The 22,388-nt window shown below is 52.3% G+C and overlaps 5 protein-coding genes across 5 annotated transcripts; 4 read left to right on the top strand and 1 right to left on the bottom strand.

Annotated features, from left to right (window-relative positions):
- Nucleotides 1-216: 216 nt before the first annotated feature.
- Nucleotides 217-2,582, top strand: DED81 (asparagine--tRNA ligase DED81; the record flags this gene model as incomplete). The annotated part of the gene is made up of 9 exons (XM_076632671.1): nucleotides 217-304; nucleotides 389-888; nucleotides 975-1,154; nucleotides 1,215-1,619; nucleotides 1,684-1,980; nucleotides 2,055-2,218; nucleotides 2,287-2,353; nucleotides 2,431-2,489; nucleotides 2,558-2,582. 9 exons carry the CDS (start codon nucleotides 217-219, stop codon nucleotides 2,580-2,582), a joined length of 1,785 nt encoding a protein of 594 aa, XP_076487298.1.
- A 457-nt stretch (nucleotides 2,583-3,039) lies between these two features.
- On the top strand, nucleotides 3,040-7,521 carry JCM6883_006129 (uncharacterized protein; the record flags this gene model as incomplete). Its single annotated transcript, XM_076632670.1, has 15 exons — nucleotides 3,040-4,440; nucleotides 4,508-4,909; nucleotides 4,987-5,441; nucleotides 5,512-5,656; nucleotides 5,727-5,792; nucleotides 5,865-5,997; nucleotides 6,072-6,180; nucleotides 6,248-6,345; nucleotides 6,407-6,591; nucleotides 6,655-6,712; nucleotides 6,785-6,828; nucleotides 6,897-7,099; nucleotides 7,169-7,297; nucleotides 7,362-7,399; nucleotides 7,463-7,521. The coding sequence occupies 15 exons, from the start codon at nucleotides 3,040-3,042 to the stop codon at nucleotides 7,519-7,521; spliced, it is 3,525 nt and encodes a 1,174-aa protein (XP_076487297.1).
- A 479-nt stretch (nucleotides 7,522-8,000) lies between these two features.
- Nucleotides 8,001-10,773, bottom strand: GUT1 (glycerol kinase; the record flags this gene model as incomplete). Its single annotated transcript, XM_076632669.1, has 12 exons — nucleotides 8,001-8,020; nucleotides 8,103-8,156; nucleotides 8,215-8,357; nucleotides 8,426-8,716; nucleotides 8,790-8,927; nucleotides 9,010-9,163; nucleotides 9,239-9,518; nucleotides 9,589-9,703; nucleotides 9,772-9,907; nucleotides 9,974-10,171; nucleotides 10,279-10,370; nucleotides 10,568-10,773. 12 exons carry the CDS (start codon nucleotides 10,771-10,773, stop codon nucleotides 8,001-8,003), a joined length of 1,827 nt encoding a protein of 608 aa, XP_076487296.1.
- A 341-nt stretch (nucleotides 10,774-11,114) lies between these two features.
- JCM6883_006127 (uncharacterized protein) lies at nucleotides 11,115-15,228 on the top strand (the record flags this gene model as incomplete). Its single annotated transcript, XM_076632668.1, has 11 exons — nucleotides 11,115-12,374; nucleotides 12,451-12,560; nucleotides 12,776-13,898; nucleotides 13,966-14,019; nucleotides 14,083-14,248; nucleotides 14,316-14,347; nucleotides 14,405-14,417; nucleotides 14,490-14,581; nucleotides 14,649-14,728; nucleotides 14,803-14,925; nucleotides 15,024-15,228. 11 exons carry the CDS (start codon nucleotides 11,115-11,117, stop codon nucleotides 15,226-15,228), a joined length of 3,258 nt encoding a protein of 1,085 aa, XP_076487295.1.
- Nucleotides 15,229-15,422: 194 nt separating this feature from the next.
- On the top strand, nucleotides 15,423-22,245 carry SEN1 (DNA/RNA helicase SEN1; the record flags this gene model as incomplete). The annotated part of the gene is made up of 10 exons (XM_076632667.1): nucleotides 15,423-15,799; nucleotides 15,912-15,977; nucleotides 16,050-19,646; nucleotides 19,716-19,925; nucleotides 19,998-20,761; nucleotides 20,833-20,947; nucleotides 21,015-21,393; nucleotides 21,471-21,562; nucleotides 21,624-21,753; nucleotides 21,829-22,245. The coding sequence occupies 10 exons, from the start codon at nucleotides 15,423-15,425 to the stop codon at nucleotides 22,243-22,245; spliced, it is 6,147 nt and encodes a 2,048-aa protein (XP_076487294.1).
- Nucleotides 22,246-22,388: the final 143 nt, after the last annotated feature.

Genomic DNA, 22,388 nt, shown 5'->3' with positions numbered 1-22,388 from the left:
CAAAATCAAGCTTGAGAGAGCGCTCGACTTGGGGTATTCATTTTTCAAAAACATTACGCTTCGAGTCACGAGAACGTATTCGCGCATTTGTGTTCAAGTCGATACTGCAAGGTACAAATCAGCAAACTTACCCAAATCGAGAAGCTGTAATCGATAATCGCTCGCGAAATTCGCGATTCTTGCTTGACTCAACTCGCAACTCCACTTTTCATCAAGATGGCCGAGCTACTGAGCAAGACGAAAGATCAAGTAGTCGAAGCACTCTCGCAAGCTGCAGCAGCAGTCTCGCTCTCTGCTCCATCCGGTAAATCTCTCATCTCTCTCTGTCTTTCCGACTGCCTCAAACTCGCGACAAATCACTGACTCCAAGCCTACGAGAACTTTCTAGATGCTATCTACGTAGACGAAGCAGCTACAGAGGCGAATCCCAATGGAACCGAGGCCAAACCCTATTCTTCCGTTCTTGCCGCCTTCATCGCTCGCGATTCCGATTCGATTAACGTCAAGGTCAAGACTGCCCCGAAGGAAGGTGAAGGAGCATCGACCTATCAAGATATGACGGCTTCGGCCAAGAAGAAGGCCTCAAAATTGCTCGTTCAGCACAGGAACAAGTTGGCGAAACAAGAAGAACTCCGCAAGAAGTCTGAAGCAGAGGGAGAAGCGAAGCGTATCGCAGAGGCGAAAAAGTTGGAAGAAGCGAAAGCGATCGTGTTGGAACAACCTTCGACTCCAGCTCAGAAAATCAAAATTCGTCAAGCCGTCGACCAACGAGGCAAGCGAGTGAGAGTGTTCGGATGGGTACACCGATTGAGGCAACAAGGAGGCATGACTTTTGTAATCTTGCGAGATGGAACTGGATACCTCCAATGCGTCCTCACAGGTCGTCTCGTACGTGATGATTTTGCTCTCTCTCTCTCTCTTCGTTCTCTCTCTCGTCAAAGCATCTGACGCTTCTATGCCATACGACGATCCAGTCCCAAACTTACGACGCTCTCACCCTCACTCTCGAATCGACCGTTGAAATTACCGGAGAAATCAACCAGCTTCCCGAAGGCAAAACTGCTCCCGACAACCATGAGCTTTCGGCTGACTGGTTCAAGGTTGTTGGAAAGGCTCCCGGTGGAGATGAAGCGTTCCTTAACAAGGTCAACGAGGTATGCCGTCCTTCGATTTCTCGTCGTCGAAGAGGATACTCATTCTGCTTCGGTTGATAGGACGCCGACGCTTCCCTTCTCGCCGACTCTCGCCATCTCGTCATTCGCGGAGAGAACGCTTCCGCCGTTCTCAAAGTTCGCGCTGCCCTCCTCTCGTCCTTCCGCGAATCTTACGCCAACCTCAACCTTCTCGAGGTTACCCCCCCTTGCATGGTTCAAACTCAAGTCGAAGGAGGCGCAACTCTGTTCGGATTCGACTACTACGGCGAACAAGCTTACCTCACCCAATCCTCCCAACTTTACCTCGAAACCTGCCTGCCCAGTCTCGGAGACGTATTCTGCGTTCAAGAGTCGTTCCGAGCCGAAAAGTCACACACGAGGCGTCACCTAAGCGAATACACCCATATTGAAGGTGAACTCGCTTTCATCGACTTCAACGAGCTTCTCGAACACATTGAAGAACTCGTGCGTCCTCCCAAACCCGTATTGCCTGTCACCGCTTTCTGAACTGACTTTCGACCCGACGCAGATCTGCCAAACCATTGAACGAGTCCTCGCCGACCCGAAGATCAAGGTTTTGATCGATCAGCTTTGGGCTGGACACCCCGAAGGAAAGAAATTCGAAGCTCCCTCTCGCCCTTTCATGCGAATGGACTACCGCGATGCGATCAAGTGGCTCAACGAACACAACATCACCCGACCCGACGAAGAAACTGGCGTCGATGGTCCTCATCAAGTTGGAGATGATATTGCCGAAGCTGCTGAACGAAAAATGACCGACATGATTGGTCGACCGATCTTCCTCATCAACTTCCCTCGAGAGATCGTAAGCATCTTCTATGCTGGATGACCCTGAGGCTGATTCTGGTTATTGACGCACTTCTTTATTGCGATCTGCAGAAATCCTTCTACATGAGTCGAATTCCTGGAGACGAGGGCTACACCGAATCGGTTGATCTCTTGATGCCCAACGTCGGAGAGATTGTCGGTGGATCAATGCGTATCAACGATCTCGATGAACTCCTCGCCGCTTACGAGCGCGAAGGTATCAGCCCTGACCCTTAGTGAGCTAAACTTCCTTTACAATTCTCGTATCGAATGAATCTGACGCGGTGGCTTTCGTACTCGTCAGCTACTGGTTCACGGATCAACGAAAGTACGGTACTTCTCCTCACGGAGGTTACGGACTCGGTCTCGAGGTAAGCTCCAAAATTCCGCTATCGCACACTTCTTCCAGCTCGTTGACGTTCTCGACGTGTCGCATTGATTCACGTAGCGTCTTCTCGCCTGGCTCCTCAACCGACACACCGTTCGCGAGTGTTCTCTATACCCCCGGTGAGTACTATCTCTAGTTTCTCTTCGCTCGCACACAACGACTCATCATCCCTTTCCGGTAACGACAGATGGACTGGTCGATGCACGCCTTAGCTTGTCCTCTCGCTTCCGGTTCGTTTATAGATTTTCACTCGTCTGTCTTGCAAGGAGAATTGATTTCAAGATAGAGCGAGCTCGACCGAAGGCCCAAGATCTTCACAATACGAGGAAATGTCCGTATGCGACCTGTGCCTCGACATAGCTCTTTAAGGGCAGAAGCGTGAGAGTACATTCCGTTTTCGTCGCTTCGACGAGTTTTGTTTTTCGCTTCGCAATTCCGCACGCGCGACGTTCGAGTTGAGATCTTGAGCAGCGTAGACAGCGATTCTGTGACGCTCTTCGCCGAACATGCAAGCGAGTTTAGAGCGAACGTGGTTTGCGGTCCTCCGCTAATCTAGAACATCATCCGCACTTGGACGAGAGCTGGCTCCAACCTTTCGATTCTTGACCCCCACCATCTCCTCCTCCCTCGAACACAACACTGTGAACTACGACTTGACGCGAGTCGCCCATGACCTCGGCAGGGCCCTCTGCAACAGAGAATGATCCAACTTCGACAACTTCCTCGCACAAAAGGGATTTACTTGGCTCAGATCCGTCGACCCTGGGTCACGAGCAGGATGCACGAGTCCGATCATCTCGAAATGTAGTGGATCAAGTCTCGATACCGATGCCGCAAGAAGAGGCTGGGCGAGGCGGAAGCGAGGGGGAAGAAAGGGAGAAGGAAGACGGGTCGGATCGAACTGGTTATCGGATAGACGACATCCCAGACTCACTCGACAATGGCGGAAAGGAAGAAATCGATCGCGTACGACCACCGGTATTCGTTCCTGAGGGAGAGCGTGAAGGGTTGCCGAATTCGCAAGTCGAGGAGGAGAGGGCGAGGAACATCGTGAGAGCGTACGCATCGGGGCTCAAGAATATGTGGTCAGGTTCTATCAAGAGACGGCGCGTCAACAGCGAAGGAAGAAATGAGGGAGGAGGAAAGGAAAACGAACACTTTCGAGGGCACGATTTCGTCAAGCAGGAGGAGGACAAACAGGAAGAGGACGACAAACAAGCTCAAACTGACGAGCTAGTGAACGCTGGTATCCTGACCGCGCTCATGGCTCTTCGGGAACAAGAAGCTGAGCTCGCAAACTCTTCTCGCCCAAATTCAAGCTCCTCGACTCCAGCTCCTTCCACACCCGGATCTCCAACTCCCTCGGACTCAGACCGCCATCTCTTACCCCTCGAAGACCTATCGGACGACGAGGAAGAGCGTGAAAAGTTTATCGCAAAATTGAGGGCCAAGCGAAATACGAAAAACGCTCTTCACGCTACTTCGACTGCTGTCACCAACAAAGGCAAATCAGCTGCCAAGGCCGGTTTCAACTTTGCGACAGGTGGTCACTTCCGAGGAGGACACGATCGAGGTCGTAATCTGTCTGCATCGAATCGCGCTCTCTCGACTTCTACCCTGCAAAGTCTCGCGGAAGAAACCCCTACTCGCTCCCGAGAGTCTTCTCTCTCCGGCAGAACTTCTCCAAGAGCCTTGTCACCTCAACGTCACTATCCCGCTTCACTTCAGGAAAAGCCTAGCTCTACGACTCCTGTTCGCTCCCGTTCTTCGACTTCTCTCGCCGCCCATCACCGCTCTCATTCCGCGAATTCACTCGCCCCATCCCTTTCCCGAGAACGCACACGCCCTTCCTCTACCTCGCTACACAAACTCATTTCTCGTTCCTCTTCCCCTTCTCCTCCGCCCTCCCCGGGTCTTTACGTACCCTATCAAGCTCGATTCACGACGGAATTGTCAAAGCGAGTGAGAAAGCTGGGTGATCGTCTCGGTCTTGAGCTCGAGACTGAGCGGACTCGACCCTCGGCAGCGAGGAGCGGGGGAGGAGTTTTCGCTGGCTTGATCACTTCGACTGTAAGTGGAGTTTTTCACAAATTCCGAGTTTGTGCTGCCTGACGAACTCGCGGGCTTTTTGTCACAGGCTGGTCTAGCTGGAGTCGCTACACCAAGTGGGGCATCCCTCGCACCCTTGCCGACCCGAGCTGGCTTCAATGTTACCCGATTCAACGATGCGGAAAGCAGTTCATCTCCGTCACGACGACCATCCCCTGCACGCTCGCCTCCGAAAAGTGCCCCTGTATCTTCTCCTGCAAGTCGAAGCCGGATGAGCCTACACGAGATGGTCAAGGAGGAGGAGGAACGAGATCTCGAAGAAGGGGGCTCAGACCTCCGTCGAGCGAACAGCGTCGGGACTTTCCAGTTACCGCCCTCTCTCGCGAAAACTTCTTCGGCATCGACCAGTGGTATGAGCGCCGTCGAAGCGCTATCTCAACGACGCGAACGACGCAAGAAGGCGATGTTTTCACTACAACTCAACGATCTCGTACGTTCTAGCTCATTTTCCTCTCCTCTCTCGCGCGATCACGGCATCTACTGATAATCGCCGTCATCTCACCGCAGCCTTCCCCGACGGATGACGACTACAGACAAATCTCGCCCGTTTCTCCCGCGTCGCCCATCGGACCCTGGTCGTCCCCTCTGAACCCCAACCCGAGTCGCTCCCGAAACTCGGCCGCCTCGCCGACAACCGCGACGTTTCGAATCTTCGGTCCTCGTACGCCTAAATCGCCCAACTCTCTCACGCCTCGCAAGGATTACTTCACTTTAGGTCTCACTCCGGCCCAAATGGAGAAGGAGCGTGCAGAACACAGAGCGGAGCGGAAAGCGAAGGAAAAGTCGGAGCGGGAGGCGAAGGAGCGAGAAAGCGACTTGCGAGAGTGGGAGAAAGAGAAGCGACGACGACGGAAACAAAGACTCAAGGAAATCAAAGCTCGTCGAGTTTTCATCACGGCACATGTCGCTGCTCTCCTCGAACGACAGGAGTTCATCCTGAAACTAGCCCGTGCACTTATGATGTGAGTGTCCTGTCTTCGATTAAGCCCGTCTGTACCTCAATCTCGCTTTTCGCTGACATTTCGCATCAAGGTTCGGGGCACCCTCTCACCGTCTCGAAGCCCAACTACAAGCTACGGGCCGAGTACTCGAGCTCCCGAATTGTCACTGTGTCTATCTACCGGGAGTCATGCTCATTAACTTCGGCGATCCCGCTACCTGTACCTCTGATATCAAGGTGAGCGAAGGCTTCATGGCTGGTCGTTTCTGCTTCCGTTCGAGAAGCTAATCTTGAGCATTTCGCGTAGTTCTTGAAACAACCGGCCGGTCTCGACTTTGGAAAGCTACGAACAGCGTTCTGGGTGTATTCGAAGGTGAGCCTTTAGTTTCTCTCCGAGTTGTGACCTCGGAGGAACCCCTGGACTGACGCAGTTGTCGAAACCCAGGTTGTTCGCGACAAGATGAAAGTCACTGAAGCTTCTGCGAGGTTGGACGAGTTGATGGTTGCACCTCCGAAGTACGCACTATGGAAGAGCGTCATCATCGGAGGAGTTGCTTCTGCCGCCATCATTCCAAGCGGTTCGTCCATCGCTTTCGGGTCGGTTTTCACGGGCTGAACACGCAACTCATGATATTTTTTGCCTCTTCCATAGCTTTCTACGGATCCTTCATCGATGTGCTGGCCGTCATCCCACTCGGAGGTCTCCTCGTGGTCGTTCAAGTTCTTCTCGCACGAAACGACTTGTATTCATCTCTCTTCGAGTAAGTTCGGCCAGCAGCTCGCTCTCTTCGACTGAGCACGCGTTTTCACTCGTCTTCTTCTGTGTAGAATCGCTATCGCCTGTATCAACTGTATCATTGCGGGAGGTCTCGCATATTCGAATCAATTCTGCTTTTACTCGGTCGCAGCAGGTTCGATCGTTCTCAGTAGGTTCCGTCAATCCTCCGAACTTACATCGTTCGAGCTCACCAAATTCCACATATGTAGTTCTTCCCGGTTTCATCGTTCTCTCCGGATCTCTCGAACTCGCAAATCGCTCAATCATCTCTGGAGCAGTTCGAGTTACCTACTCGATTCTGTACTCGCTCTTTCTTGGGTTCGGGCTCAGTCTCGGAAGCGAGATCTATACTCGTGGCGCGAACGAAACGATTCGCAACAGTACAGATTACACAGTCCGTCTTTTCTTTCCCGCGTTCCGTTGCCTCTTTGCTAACCCGTGGCCTCTCGTTGTACAGTGTCAAGCACTTCGAACAAACGCACCGTGGTATCGTGCCACGATCCCGCAGTGGTACTGTAAGTGCCTCATAGGCTTCCTCGGGCTGTTGACTCGCATCGCTGATCAAAGCCTCCCTCTCGTTTCGACAGATTTCCTCACGATTCCAACTTTCCTCGTCTGTATGGCCATGAAAGTACGTTCGCGCTTCCTTTCTCGCATTAAACTGTCGCGATCTCAGCTGAACGTCCCCGATCTCGACAGAACGGTCAACCTCTCTTCCGCCGAGACACTCTCGCAATGGTCCTCATTGGTAGCGCCGGATTCTCGGCCAACTTCTTCTCCGGACGTGCATTCCTCGATGCTCCAGCTACATGTTCCGCGTTTGGCGCTTTCGTGGTGGGGAGTCTCGGGAACTTGTACAGTAAAGCGACTCGAGAAAGCGCCTTCGTCGTCATGATCGTCGGGTACGTCTTCTCGCACGTGTGAGCATCTTCGACGAGACGGTACTGACCCAAGTTCTTTCGGATTCTCAGTATTTTTGTCCAGCTACCGAGTGGACTCGCCAACGGTGGACTTCTCGCTTCAGCGCTCCAGAGTGCCTCGGGAAACTCGAACGCCTTCAGCGGATCGGTCAACGCCGCAGCCGGTATCGTGCGAACTGTGTAAGTTCTCTCGCGACTCGTTCCGTCACTCTGATGTGATCCTGATCTCGAGATCTTGTCGCAGTGTTGGGATGTGCGTTGGATTATTCACGGCCGCCGCTCGTGAGTGACTCTTTCGCCCTGTCTTTTGCTGGGCGAAACTCATCACCTCGCGTTCACTTTCAGTTGTCAACCTGGTCTCTCGGCGTGGTGTGCGACGCGGGAGCAACCTCAGCACCTTCTGAGGCGGGCGAGAAATGGAGGAGCGAGGAGGAAACTCACCAGTATGACCGAACCGAAGTGAGATCAACGAGGATGGACAACGAGGATGGACGAGAAGCGCTTTCCCTGTCGGTAAATAGACGTCTCGAACTTATATGTAGACCCTAAAAAGTAGCTAGAATCTAGAAAAATAGAAGTTGTTGTGATCTTATCTCTCTGGTCTGACGGGATAGACGGATCGCAGCGACAGATCGAGGGAGAGAAAGATACTGATTATGGCACACGTAAAATTCCGCACTGAGCTACAGATCGAGAAGTCTCGACGTTGAACGCGGAAGAAAAGAGAGACGGATAATAACGAAGGGAACGAGACATCGAGGCGGTATAGGAGTAAAACTTATCAGGGGGAAACAGCGGATGCGTATGAACAAGTGAGAAAAGAGACGGTATATAAGAATAAGGAGTTTTCGCATCAAGCGAGTTTTTCTTTCTTTCTTTTTCGCTAACCGTGACCGGTATTAGCTGCGTCGAGCGAACGGGGAGAGTCAGTCAGAGTCTTCGTCTTCTCGTCCACTTTGATCTTGTGGATTCGAAGGTGGCTCACTCGTCCAGCCGCGAGCTCGATCGACCGCTCGTTGCCATCCAGCGTATTTCCATTCTGTAAAGAAGACAGACGTCAGGTCTCTAATCTCTAGACAAGAAGAAGGAGAACCTACCTCGCTCTTCTTCCGTCAACTGAGGCTCGAAGACCGTGACATCGAGACGGTTGACTTTCTTGAGCGTGTCGGGTTTCGTCAAATCCCATCCGAAAAGCCCAAGAGCTGCACCGGCGAGCATGGCTGCTCCAAGAGCAGTCGATCTGAAGTATTGAGACATCGTCAGCTTCAATCGAAACTTCACGAGAAGGGAAGAAACGAGTCGACTCACTCTCGCATTGTTGGTCTCCAAACTTCGATACCCAGAATATCTGCTTGAAGTTGCATCGTAATATCACTTCCCGTCATACCTCCATCGACTTTGAGAACTTGAAGCCCAATCGGCGCATCATCTTGACCGGGATGGGTTTCATTGGCGCCGTTTCCTCCCGCTTTGCCTGAAAGGGCCGTGTCTTTCGCCATCGCGTCGAGGATAGCACGAGTCTGGAAGCAAGTCGCTTCGAGAGTTGCCCGAACGATGTGTTGACGAGTCGTGTAAGTCGTGAGACCAATGATCATTCCCCTGTTTGCGAAAATGCGAAGTTTTCAGCGACTGATACCCTGAGATTCAGCCGAAAGAGAAAGCAACAGCTTACGTCGCTCGCATGTCCCAGTACGGTGCGAATAGACCCCCAAACCCGGTGACGAAGTAGACTCCTCCCGTATCGTCAACCTGTTCGGCGAGTTCTCCTGCTTCTTTCGGATTATCGATGATAGCCAAATTGTCGCGAAGCCTACTCGTCGACGTCGTATAGTACTTTATTCAGTCCGTGTTGCGAAAGAATAAGGAAGAAGCGAGAGAAGAGTCGGACGCACCATGAAACCGAACTTCCTCCGACGGCCATAGATCCTTCGAGAGCGTAATGCAGAGGCTTGTCGGCTCCCATCTTGTATCCGACGGTCGTTACTAGACCATGAGTAGACTGAACGATATCGGTTCCCGTGTTGTAAAGCATGAAACATCCAGTTCCTGATCAACCTCGTGGGAATTTTCGTCAGCCTATCGATCACGATTGCTAGCGATACAAGCGTAGAGAGTACTCACCGTAAGTTTGTTTCGCGTCACCCTTTTTCAAGCATTTGTTCCCGACGAGAGCAGCTTGTTGATCTCCGATTAAACCGGCGATAGGGATTCCTTCCAACAAATGACCCTCTTTGAAAGTTCCGTACACTTCAGAGTTGCTAACGATCTTTGGGAGTGCCTCCATTGGTACGTTGAAGAAATCGCAAAGCTCGGTCGACCATCGTTGTTTGTTGATATCGAACAGAAGAGTTCGACAGGCGTTCGTGACGTCCGTGACGTGTAGAGCTCCACCCGTGAATTCCTATACGGTATTCATCGAGAGTCAATCTTTGGCTCGTCTTTAGGAATGGAAAAGAGTGAGAGTCACGAACATGAACGAGCCAACTCTCAACGGTTCCAATCTTCAAACGACCTTGAATCCTCGCTTGCTTGACTTCTTCGCATTCGTTGATGAGCCAATCCCATTTCGTAGCCGAGAAGTAGTTGCTGGGAGTACCGAGGGATCAACCAATCAGTCCGCGGGAAAAGCATGAGAAAGATTGATCGAAACTCACGAAAGAGGTAGACCCGTCAATTTTCTGATTCCCTCTTCTCCGACAACTTCTCCATCTGGAGTCTTGAAGGAACGTTCTTCGGCTCGAGCACGGAGATTTCGTACATTCGAAGCGTTTCGTGCGTCCGGCCAAGCGACTGTGAATCACAAAAACAAAAAGATGTCAGTACCGTTTACGTGAAGGAAGATATGAGCTGACTCACTCGCGTTATGAATCGGTTTTCCGGTATGCCTATCCCACACGAGCGTCGTTTCACGTTGAGTAGCGATCCCGACTCCTTTCAACTGACTCTTCTTGTGTCCGGCGGCGTAGAATTGATCGAGGCAAGACGAGATACATTTGTCGATTTCGACGGCGTAAGTCGAGGGATCGTGTTCGTGCCAACCCGGTTGTGGATGAACTGAACGATGAATAGAGTTCCAACGATGTTCGGTCAGTTCCAAGTCGAATAGAGCAGGAGAAGAGGGGAAAAGGAGGTCAAAGTAGGGGGAAAAGGAGGAAGCTCACTCTGTTCAAACTCGATTTGATGGCTCGCTACGACGTCTGCCCATTGATCAAAGATGTAGAATCGACAACTTGTCGTACCGCAATCGATTGACCTGAAGAGAGAAGCAAAATGATCGTTTTGTCAGTTCTCGAATTGCCCCTCATCGCATCTTGAGCAACGATGAAGTGCTCGGAAACATGTCCAAGTTGAAATATCGCTCAACGAGTTCCATCTCAACAACTCGCGAGCCTCCATCTATTGTTTCTCCTGCTATCTGACGCAATTGGGGAGAATTCGAGGGAAACTTACCCGATGAATTCAGTTTCTTGATCTGCGACGGCTTCGCGGTCGGGTGCAGTCGAAGGAGTCTGACCCATTTCTCCTAACGAAGGTCGCTGAGGTGGACCCTCCGCACCAGAGTCATCGTACGCGGGAGGTTGTTGATCCTCTCCAGGACCTTTCGAGAGTCCCGGCGACGAGACTGAGAGTTTGTGGAGGTGTAGTTCTTTCTCCATTCGGGTCTTGATCACTATTCGGTTGAGCGGGTCGGAAGTGGAGAATGAACGAGAGTTTCTCGGTGTGAGAAAGGGTGGAGAGCGCAATGAAAGGGAGGGGAACCGGAGTCGGAAAAGTGTCGGGGCAGCAGCGAATGAACGCTGCAGAGACGGAATCGGAACGAGAACTTCGCGAGGTGACTGTGCGAAGAGGAGTGATGAGGAAGAGAGAAGAAGCGAGCGCTCTCCCTTCGAACTTGACGTCTGAAAATCTAGCGAGTGGGGGGAAATTCTCCCACTTTTCGCGTGAGCTACACCATACGACAATCGAATTGCTCAGTACTCGACAGTAGCCTTCCGACATGGAGCTGGAAGATGCGGTCAATCGAGGCGGAGAAGGAGCGCAAGAACCGCCATCTCAACTCTTCCAGATCAAGCTAGAGGTTGGAGAACACAGAGCAGGGCCATCAGGAGGTCTGAGTAGGGCTATCGTACAACGACACAGCGGCAAGAGCAACGACCTAGCGAAGTCAATGGTTCTCGGTTCGCCAACACTTTCTCATCTTCAAAACAGCATTCACACAGCCGGAGCCACAACAGGAGGAGGAGGAGGCATGGGAACAGAGTCAGATGGCCCAGTTATGGTAGAGAACCATGCTGAACCGGCACCGTTCTCTCTCCCTTCGTCTCACAGTCCTTTCCCTTTCCCGACCTCTATCTCCGGATCCGCGAACGATGACCTGTCCCTGTCCTCTCTACACGCTGCACCTACACCTCCTCCCGACTTCACCGCCGCTCCCGGTCCTTTCCCAGCCCGGCTTCCTTCTTCCGTACCTCCTTCTTCTCTCCCTTCGTTTCCCTCAGCGCCTGGACCTTCGAACGCAGCTTCGTCCTCCCGCAACACATCGACTCGCGCAACCCCAAGCGTCCCATTCCCTTCTCTCGTGCTCGAAGCTGGAGGTTCCTCGCCGCCTCAGAAACGACCTCGATCTTCCCCCCCACCTCCCGCTCTCGAATCGGCCTCGTTCCCCTCTCTACACCGCCACGCTTCCCTCGAGTCGTCACCTCATCTTTCTCGATCGTCTTCCGTCTTCGGTGACAGTTCGTCGAATCGAAATCGACATCAACTAGCTCGGAGTCGAATCGAGCAGGGGACGATTAATTCGATTGGAAGCGGCAAGAGAGGGAGGGAATCTTACTTGAGTCGTGCTGGATCGACAGTACGTGAACGGAAGGGAGATTATGGAGTAAACGGAAAGGGAAAAGAGAGAATTCGGAACGGAATCGGAATCGAAAACTCACACCCCGACCAGGACGAAGATGAGGAGGAGGACGAAGACGAAGATAATATCGTACTCGCTACGAGAGGCAAGAGGAGCTCAAACTTCAGCGAGTCGATACAGGAACCGATAAATCGACGACAGCAAGTATCGAATTCGAATTCGACGAGCGCGGCTTCGACGGTCCCTCACGAGCACTCGCCAGCCTTTACTTCGACGGCGAACCGGACATCAGAGGCTGATCGAAGAGAGGAGGCTGAACGGATAGACGAAGACGAGGCTGAAAGGGAGAACACGAGAGATTCGAAAAGGAGGAAACTTGCGATCGACTCGCAGCCAGAAGTTCCGGAACGAGGCGAGTTTTTCATTCTTTCTCGTTCAGAGTCGATCCGGAACTGACTGTCGAGCCTCGGAACAGAACCTGCAGCTGAACCAGAACTTGCCCGAGATTCTCCCTTCGACAGCGATGCAACGACTCGACAAGACGAGAGGAAAGAAAGCGAACGACTGTCACAAACTATGGAAGATGTGAGTCTAGGTGGAGTGTCTCCAGCGGAATTCAGCTTTCCTCAACAGAACGGGCTCGAACTTCGTAAGTCGAAGCGTCTCCTCGTATTCCTTCCTCATATAGTACCGTCGGAGCTAACGTCGTCCCTCGTATTTTCAGCTCCCGGTTGGGTCTGGCAAGACTTCCAGTGTTCGTACCCATTGACCAAGCTCGAAAAGTCGAAAAATCCTGGCAGCCTCACTGCCGATTCACTTCTCGCGGCTGTGCGAGCTCGCGCCTGTCGGCAATGTCGACATCGCAAGAAGGGGTTCACGTGTACCTTCCAGAACGTTCGAGCCTATCGCAAGCTTCCGAACGGAAGTTTCGACATTCGAGGCACTTATTTCCGCTCCACCCCCGACGAACTCGCAAACTTCCCTCAAGACGGAGACTTCAACTCTCCCTTCACTCGAGCCGAAGCGAAGCTCCTCAAATCTATCGCCGCCGACAAACTCGGACCGACTCTCGAGAAAGAACTCGAACACGCATCGCAATCAACCTGTCGACGAGTCTCCCGCGAAGTCAGTATCATCAACAACTGTGACACGTGTCTCCATGTCATGCTCTGCGGTAGTTGGATCTGCGATCAGTGTGGAGCCGAAATCTGCATTGATTGTCATTCGACGATCAAGGCGATGGAAGAGGAACTTCGCGGAGGAGGAGGAGGAGGAGGATCGCTCAACAACCTCGCGGACGTCTCACAAGCTACCAAGAAGGGACTCGTCAGATGCTACGCCAAGTTCAAGCACGCTTCTTCGGATTTCGTTCCGTTGACACGGATCGACGCGGACAAGCTCGAGGCGACGGTCGAAGAAATGAAGGCTTGGAGTACGAATCACCCCGTCGAGGCGCCGAAGGAATTCCCTCAAGGATGGCTCGAGCAGTTCTTCCAACAACCAAACGAGAAAGAACATTCGCATCCTTATCTCGTCCTCCCTTCAAATCTCGTTCCACCAACTTCAGCCGACTACCTCGATCAATCACCTACAGTCTCTCGATCATCTTTCGAGTCCAATGACGATCCTCTCGAGGGTGCTCTGTCTCTTCCCCCTCCTCTTCCCACTCTTCCCGAAGGTTTCTCGACTCTCGACTTTTTTCGATCCGTTTGGTCGCGAGGAGAAGCGATGGTCGTCGAGATTGATCTCTCGCAGGTTTCGTCGGTCGATTGGTCCCCCGAGTTCTTCATCAACAACTTTGGTTCAGAAGAAGTGACGATTGGTAGCAACTTACCCGGAGTTCAGGATCACACGGAAACTGTCGGAAAGTTCTTCGAGAGGTTTGGTCACACCGGAGGATTCTCACAGAGCGAGAAGATCAAGGTGAGTCGTTCGTACTCCCCTCCCTTTGAGAGCTTGATCTGACCTCGAAAGAAAATTCTGCAAACAGGATTGGCCTCCTTCAACTGACTTCAAGAAAGTCTTCCCTCGATTATGGCAAGATGTGAGTTTCCTCTCTCGTCGACAAGATCGCATTGAGACGAGGCTGACTTCGAGCGCTTCCCAGTTCAATCAAATGCTTCCGATGGGAGACGTCACTCGTCGAGACGGAGTTCTCAACATCAGTACGCATACTCCCCACAACGCGAATCCTCCCGACCTCGGTCCGAAAGGGTACTTCAGCGAGGTCAGCGATGACACGCCCGGAGGTCAAGGGAGCACGAAACTTCACAGTGAGTTTTACACCTTCTGAGTCTCTCGCACAGAGGATCGACGAGCTGACGCTTTCGTACTCAATAGTGGTTCGTATTGCACAATTCGTCATCTCTCGAGTGTGCATCTTTCCAAACTCAAACTGACTCGTCGTTGTTGTGTCTTCCGATTCACAGGACGCTGCTGATGGTGAGTTTTCACACTCTCGTCTACGGCTTTCGCACTCAAACGAGATCTAATCCGTCTTCTCTCACCCTACAGCTGTCAACGTCTTGCTCTGGTCTTCGACAGGACCCGAGCAAACCCCCGGAATTGCAGTTTGGGACTTGTATCGAGCAGAAGACGCCGACAAGGTCAGTATTGATCGCACTCTTTCGTCCACCTCTTGCCGGTCGGGGTCCTGACTATCTCTATGACCAGATTCGCGAATTCTTGTACGAACTGATCGCCGAACGAGAGTACAACGGAAACGTCGAGAATGCTCGAATGGATCAAGACGAGTAAGCTTACCACTCTTCGCTCACGCCCCGGTTCCAAGCTTGACCTACAACGCTCATCCATCTCCGCATCGCAGTCCCATCCATACTCAACGCTTCTACCTCGATCAACAACTTCGTAAGGAGTTGTGGGAGAAGAAGGGAGTCAAGTCTTGGAGGATCCATCAGAAACCGGGTCAAGTGGTTTTCGTGCCAGCTGGGTAAGCCTGTTTTCTCGCTCTCTCGTCGTCCCTCGATGCCCCTCGGATCCCGCCTGTCGTTGGCAAATCGCTAAAATTTACTTCTCGTTACATCGCAGCTGCGCACACCAAGTCTGCAACTTGAGCGCTTGTATCAAGGTCGCTTCTGATTTCGTATCGATCGAGAACGTCGGACGATGCTGGAAGGTCACGGACGAATTCCGACAACAGACGAAGGAAGACAAAGTTTGGAAGGATGACATTTTGGGTTTGAAGTGTCAGCTTTTGTGGGCGTGGGAATCTGCGAAACGCCTAGAACCGTAGTTATGGATTTTGTTGTTGCTTCACCTTTCTCAGTACGATTGATTATGCCTTGGACTCTCCGATACTCTTCTGAAAATTATTGAGTGACTTCGATTCAGAAGTTCAACTTCTTCCGTTCGATCTTCACTTTCCGCTCGTTACATCTCCGCCTCTCGGATCAGGACAGCTGTACAATTCCTCTACGCGTCGCCGTAATGGCGTTCGCCCCTCCTCCGTCGTCATCATCCTCGAGAAGATCAGGAATCACGAATGCCGCTTACGTCCCTCCTCCCTCGCTAATCCGCCAACTGGAAGCAGTCAGAGATCCATCAAGAGTTTCAGACGAGCTCGTACAAGAAACAACAGAGTCAGCCCTCGGTTTCCTGCTCTCGACCCGATCCGCTCCTTCCAACGCCGTCATTCCGTCTCTAAAGGGGAAAGAATCAGCTCAAGGCAGAGATCATCAGCTCGTTCATTGGTACTGCGGTCAAGGAGGAGCGCAAGAGTGTTGGGAACCAGCAACTTTTCTGATTCGCTTGCTCGGCTTCAAGAGGAAGGACGAAGTCGCGGAATGGAGAGATTACTTCGAAATGTGAGTCCTTAACCCGTTACGGTTCTCTACAACGAAGCGGTTCAAACGCGCAGCTTGTCAGACGATCTTGAGTCTAAATAACTGAAATTCTCGTTTCTTGATCGGTCTTTAGGTTGATGTCGAGCTGTCCAGCCTGTGTCGGATCATATCAGAGGGCGAAACGACAATGTGTGGATCGGTGAGAATAACTAGCTTCACCGTCAGGCTTGCGAGCAAACGCTGAATTCACGATTTTGAATACTCGTCGCAGATATCTTCGCCTCTACAAACCAGACAAATCTGTTCAGAACTTTCACAACGGAGTCGAGAATATCGAAAGGAACACTCTCTTATCGACGTTCGTTCAAGCTGGGTTCGACGTTCCGACTTCCGAATCAGCTTCGCAGTACTATCCCTCGAACCAATCTTCCCTCGCTTCACTTCCCCTAACCTCGGTTCAAAACGTTCTTACAAATCCACTCTTCTACGAGGACGATAACATCGTCGCCATGTTCACATCCGGTCTACCCCTTTCTACTCCTCTCCGTCTTCCTCCTCAGGCCTCTCCTGGTCTCCTCGCTTTCCGCCTTCACCAGACACAACTCCTCCGGGACTTTGCTCAAACTCAACTCGATCAAAGCACTGAAGAGCTGTCATCAGAGGAGTATCTGGCGAACGGGATCAACAAAGTGATGGAATCGCATCTCGGAGTGTTGGCGAGTCGAGATCGCGGGGACGTAGGGGCAAGGACCGGCATTCATCTGTATTATACAGAAGGAAAGAAGGAATTCTGGCAAGGGATGGCGGCCTGTTTGAGGGTCCTTTCGAAGGAAGCGATTCGGGAGAACCTCCTCAACAGGACACCTTCGACCGCCGCTCGACTCGACGTCGTCAAGCAAGTCGCCGGTCACCTGAACGATTCCCAAGATGCCGAATCCGACTATCTCGCCCAAGTGTGTATCTGTCTCAAGATTTTACTCGACAAACTGGGATCTCACTTCTGGCCGAGCGACGACGACTCGTACCCGGAAACCGTTCTCCACAACATCCTCGGGAACCCTGTCTACCAAACAACACTCATGGAGGACCCTCTCCTTTCCGCTCCTTCGTCAAACCCTCTCGACACGCCGTGGCTCGACTGGATCCCTTCTTACCTTCTGTCCGTCGCTCATTCCCCTTCCCTCTTCACGGACGCCCTCGCCCTCATCGCTTCTACATTCCTCGATTCCCTACAACAACTACGCTTCGACCCCTCTTCTCGTACTCGAGCCATTCAAACTGCTCTCGCAATTCTCTCCGATGTCTTCATTTCGACCGCTTCTTCCTCATCTTCCTCATCCCTTATCTCGAACGACATTGAAATCATTCCCTCGACGCCTCGATACCCTCACGCTACGTCGGCTACGAAAGTCCTCGACCTTCATGCGAGCTTCCTCTCTCAACTCGCCTTTTCGACTTCTTTCGCCGGACCCGAATGGAGTCAAGCCTCGAGTGCGGCAAAGTTGTTCCTCGCTGGGTTACTGAAGAAGGACAGCGTGGTCATCTCGAAGGGAATCATCTCGTTATCGCTGTTCAGTCAGGAGCATCACGAGCGGGAGAAGAAGGAGAAGCGGAGATTACAGAAAGTGGCAGCGGGCGATCCTCAAGCCAAGGCAGAAGCAGAACCACCAAAGCTCGTCGCTCCGAAACCGATCACTTACTCGAAGGCGATCTGGAATCGAGTCTACGAAACGATCAAGGACGACGACGCTCGAGCGGTCAACATCCTGCTTCAAGCTCTCGTGCCGATCCTCCCGTACGAGAAACTCACGAGTCGAACTTGGGCGGTCAAAGATCTCGTTCGAACTCAGATGAAGGCGATCAACGACGCTCTCGCAACGGCTCGAGACCCCTTCGTCACACTCCTCATGTCGTTCGCCGATGAACGAGTCGACCAACTTCTCGACTTCCTCTCGCAACCTGGCGCAGTCTCGTCAACGATCGTTCTCCTCTTCTCTCCGGTCGCATCGGTTCACAACACGGCTCAAGGTCTCGTCAAACAAGCCTTCGACGTTCCGACTCGTCGAGACGTCTTCTACCACCTCGCCGCTCGATTCCCCGACGGTACTCTCCAAGGTCTCGCGTTGGCGATTCAATCTTTCCGGACCTGCGCTCGAAATCTCCCCGAGGCGTGTGGAATGGCGAAACGACTCGTACGGTGTCTCAGCGATGTCATCGACGTCTTCTGCGATACGACCGACGGTTTACTTCGAAATCCCGAATACGTTGCCCGAGGAAAGGACTTCAAATTGCAGGGGAAATTACTCAAGTTGTGGGAGTTGATGGGAGACGCTCTCGCTCTACTGTTCAGGAAGACCCCAGATTGGGCTCTCTTCTTCGAGAACGAGGAGATGACGGAATGGATGAGGGATGCGATTCTCTTTGGAGTCGACATGCTCGATCAGATCCGAGTTTTCGAAACGATCATTTCGGGAAAACCTCTCGACAGGAGTTCAGTCACAACCGATTCACCAGCAAAATCCCTCGCAGTCACATCGAAAGAGTCGAAGAACGCCGCCTCGATGATCCTCTCCCTCGCCAACCCACTCGAAGAACTACTCGCCTGGCTCCGACTCAACGACCAAGATCTACTCCTTAACGCCTTCAACCTCGTTCGGAGAATGCTCGGTCGTTTCACCAGGTCGGGATTGGAGTTGCGGGAATCGATAGTCGCGAGGTTAAAGAAGTTGACGGTCAAGAACAGTGCGACGAGCGCTGAGAAACGGTCGACAATCCTCAGAGACGATCAACTACTCGAGTTGAGGGAAGCGCTCGAAGCGAACACGGTCAAAGGAGAAGCGAGAATCCAGCGAGGAAAGGACAAGGTGAAACTCGGCACGATCGAAATTGATTCCGACGACGACAAGCAACGACCTTCATCCTCTTCTACTGCGAAATCAGTACGCGTCAAGTCTTCAGTCAATGTCACTTCGGGTCCGATTCAATCCAAACTTCCCTTCCCTTCTCTCCCTGGTCGTCCTCCGCCCTCGAGCTCCGCAACGAAATCGAAACCGAAACCGAAACCCGCTGCTCCCGTTCGACCAAAAGGAGTTCCCTGGACGACTTACTCGCTCTCGAAGAAACCCGAAAGCGACTCATCCGAATCGGAATCTTCTGAGGACGAAGATGAGAAACGAGCGGGAAAGAAGTTAACCGGTCTCGCTCTCCTCGCCAAAGATCAGAAACCCGCGATCAAGAAGACCGAACGTCGAACAATCAAGATGCTCGACGAAGTCTCCAGCGGTTCGGGAAGGCAAGGCGCTCGTGCACAAGCGATTGGTCGACCTGGGATTCGAAAAGAAGATCAACAAGCTGCACGAGCTGCTCGACTTCGCGCCGCTCAAGATCTCTCGCGGCTTCATCGTCAAATTCTTCAATGGGACCCTGCGTGCGACGCCGACGAACCTCCGGATGTCAATCATCGATCGAAACTTCCTGGATCGTTCCGAAACGCTCAAGACTACTTTGCCGCTTTCGAACCTCTCCTCTTGACAGAGTGCTGGGAACAAGTTCGTCAAGCCAAGATCGAAGCGACTCAAGAAGGACAAGCTCTCTTCACCGTTATCGCTGGACGCCAATCCGTCGACGATTTTGTCGACGTCTTTTGCACGATCGAACACGGTCAGATGAGGGATCGAATCTACTTCGGCGACTCTGACCTCGTTTGGCTTCGACAAGGTCAACGTCAAATCTTCGCCAAGATTCAAGCAGTTTCGAGAAAACGAGACTTTTTCGAACTCACTCTTCGTTGCCATCTCGGTAAAGACGTTCACGATGCGGGATCGGGATTAGGTGCGAGGACTCGATGGGAATTGCTCAAACTAGCCAAGTACGTTCAGCCTTTCACCTTGTCGCGCTCGGTTAAGTATTCACCTTGATTTGTATGCCTCGTCGCCAGTCTTAGTACCGTTCACCGAGAGTACGCTGCGCTCCAAGCACTCGAATGGCTCGATCTTTGTCCGGAAATCCTCAATCCCCGTTCTCCTCCTACCCTCGACCTCGATTCTCGTCTCATTCAATCAACGATGAACGCCTGCAAGGTGAACGAACCACAAGCCCGAGCTATTCAAGGTTCTCTACGCACGGACGGGTTCTCGTTGATTCAAGGGTTAGTTTGTTTCCTGCTCTATGCGAAGATTGGAAACCACGGAATCGCTGACCGTTCGCTCGTCACTCTCAGACCTCCCGGTACCGGAAAGACGAGCACGATCGTTGGTCTCGTCGGGGCCTTCATCGAATCGCGACCTCGAGTTGCAGTTCCCCTCGCGGTCGGAAAACCTACGAATCCTGCAGACGTTCCTCCGGTTCCGAAGGTCTTACTTTGTGCGCCGAGTAACGCCGCCGTGGACGAAGTAGCAAAGCGGCTCAAGGAAGGTGTGAGGACCACAGACGGACAACTCTACGTCCCGAAAGTCGTTCGTATCGGAGCCGATTCCTCGGTCGATATCTCGGTCAAGGAAATCTTCATCGACGAACTCGTCGAACGAGCGACGAGTGGCGTCAAGACGGCAGTGAACGGTACCGACTCGCAAACGAAAATGCAGTCGATGCGTCACGAAATCGAAGGTCTCCGACTTCAACGAGACGAGAAACAGATGGAGATGGATTTGGTCCTCAACAACGACCATCGACGAGGGGAACTCAACCTCGAGTTGAAGAAGATCAAGGCACAAATCTTCGAGCTATCGCAACGACTCGACAGCGAAAAAGACAAGGCTCAACAATCGAGACGAGCGATGGACGCTGAACAGCGCAAGATGCGAATCAAAATTCTCTCCGAAGCCGACGTCATCTGCTCGACGCTCTCCGGAGCTGGTCACGACTACATGTCGCAACTCCCTTTCGACTTCGAGACAGTCATCATCGATGAAGCCGCTCAGTCGATCGAACTTTCCTCACTTATCCCTCTCAAATACGGGTGCACGAAATGCATTCTCGTCGGAGGTGAGCTATCACGAGTCTTCTTCTCCGCTGTCGCATACTCATACTCAACCGTGAATCGATGTTCGCTGTAGATCCTCTTCAATTGCCACCGACAGTTATCTCGAGCGTCGCTGCTCGGGGAGGATACGATCGGTCTCTCTTCGTTCGAGTGATGCAGCGAGGACCTCAAGCTGTTCATCTTCTGAGGTGAGATCACAGTTTCAGATGATACGGTTCAGTTGCTCAATCACTGACCTCTCTCCTTCATCAACAGCATCCAATATCGAATGCATCCCAACATTTCCGCTTTTCCCTCGACGGCCTTCTACCAATCGCGACTCACAGACGGTCCCAACATGGATGAGAAGACGCTTCAGACTTGGCACAACAACCCACTCTTCCCTCCTTACGCCTTCTACCACGTCAGCGGAATGGAGTCGGCAGGTCGACATCACTCCTGGACGAATCCCCAAGAAGCCCAGACTGCGCTCGCCATCTACGATCGACTCGCGAAGGAGTATCCTACCGTCGACTTTGCTTATCGAATCGGGATCGTCACTCCCTACAAAGGTCAGGTTGGCGAACTAAAGAAAACTTTCCGTCAGCGTTACGGAGAAGAAATCCTTTCTCGAATCTCGTTCAACACTGTCGACGTGAGTCAACCGTTCTCTCCCCAAATTCGTTCGCAGGGAACGGAAGCTGATTACACTCTCGCTCTTCCGTGTAATAGGGGTTCCAAGGACAAGAGAAGGATATTATCATTCTCTCGTGTGTTCGAGGAGGTTCCGCCGACAAGGGAGTCGGTTTCCTTGCTGATACTCGGTGGGTTCTACTCCTTTGGATTCCGCTCTTCGATATCGAGCTGACCCCCGAGATTCGACAGTCGTATGAACGTCGCGTTGACTCGAGCACGCTCATCGATCTGGATCCTCGGAGACTCGAACAAGCTCCGCTCGAATCAGTACTGGTCGAACCTCGTTGGAGACGCTGAAAGTCGAGGGCTTTTCCGCAATGTGAGTATCACTTTCGCACGAGAACGGCTCTCCCGACTTTGACGAGCTCGAGCTAATCTTCCCGCCTTCGAACAGGTCGACCTCAACACTTTCCGCGCTGGCTTCTCTGCTCCTCCAACGATCGCTCGTGCGATTCCTGTCGTCAAATCGAAAGCGAAAGCAATCGAAATGTCTCCGGCTTACGGATCCAACGCGGCAGACCCTCTACTTTCCGCTTCTTCGACCTCTGCTCCTTCTTCGGCTGCTCTTCCTCCTCCTCAAATCCAATCTCAAGCTAGTGGAGCTAAGAAACGAATCAGTGATGCCATGGAGCTTTCGACTCCCGCGAAGAAGCCGAAACTCGACGAACAATCTACTTCATCGACGGTACCAAGACCTGGACCCTCTCGACTGCCCGCAGGCAAAGTCGCTCCAGCTGTCGCTCCTATCCCACGCAAAAAACCTCCCCCTTCTCTCTTTGTCCCGAACAAACGCCCTCCGCCCAAGCGCTAATAACGCTCTTTCACTTCTTTCTCTCTTTTCTGTCTCCTCTCGCAATAGCTCTTCTCCATCCGCATTCGCATTCGCAAATTTAATTCTCTCGTAGCTCGTACCTCGTTAAGCTCTTCGCACCTTTGTAAACGAATCCTTTCCCT

Source organism: Sporobolomyces salmoneus (genome assembly GCF_050403485.1).
Source record: "Sporobolomyces salmoneus JCM6883 DNA, S_salmoneus_JCM6883_v1_ctg29, whole genome shotgun sequence".
NCBI lineage: Eukaryota > Fungi > Basidiomycota > Microbotryomycetes > Sporidiobolales > Sporidiobolaceae > Sporobolomyces > Sporobolomyces salmoneus.
Note: the sequence above shows the minus strand (reverse complement) of the source record. Positions and strands in the feature narration are given on the sequence as shown.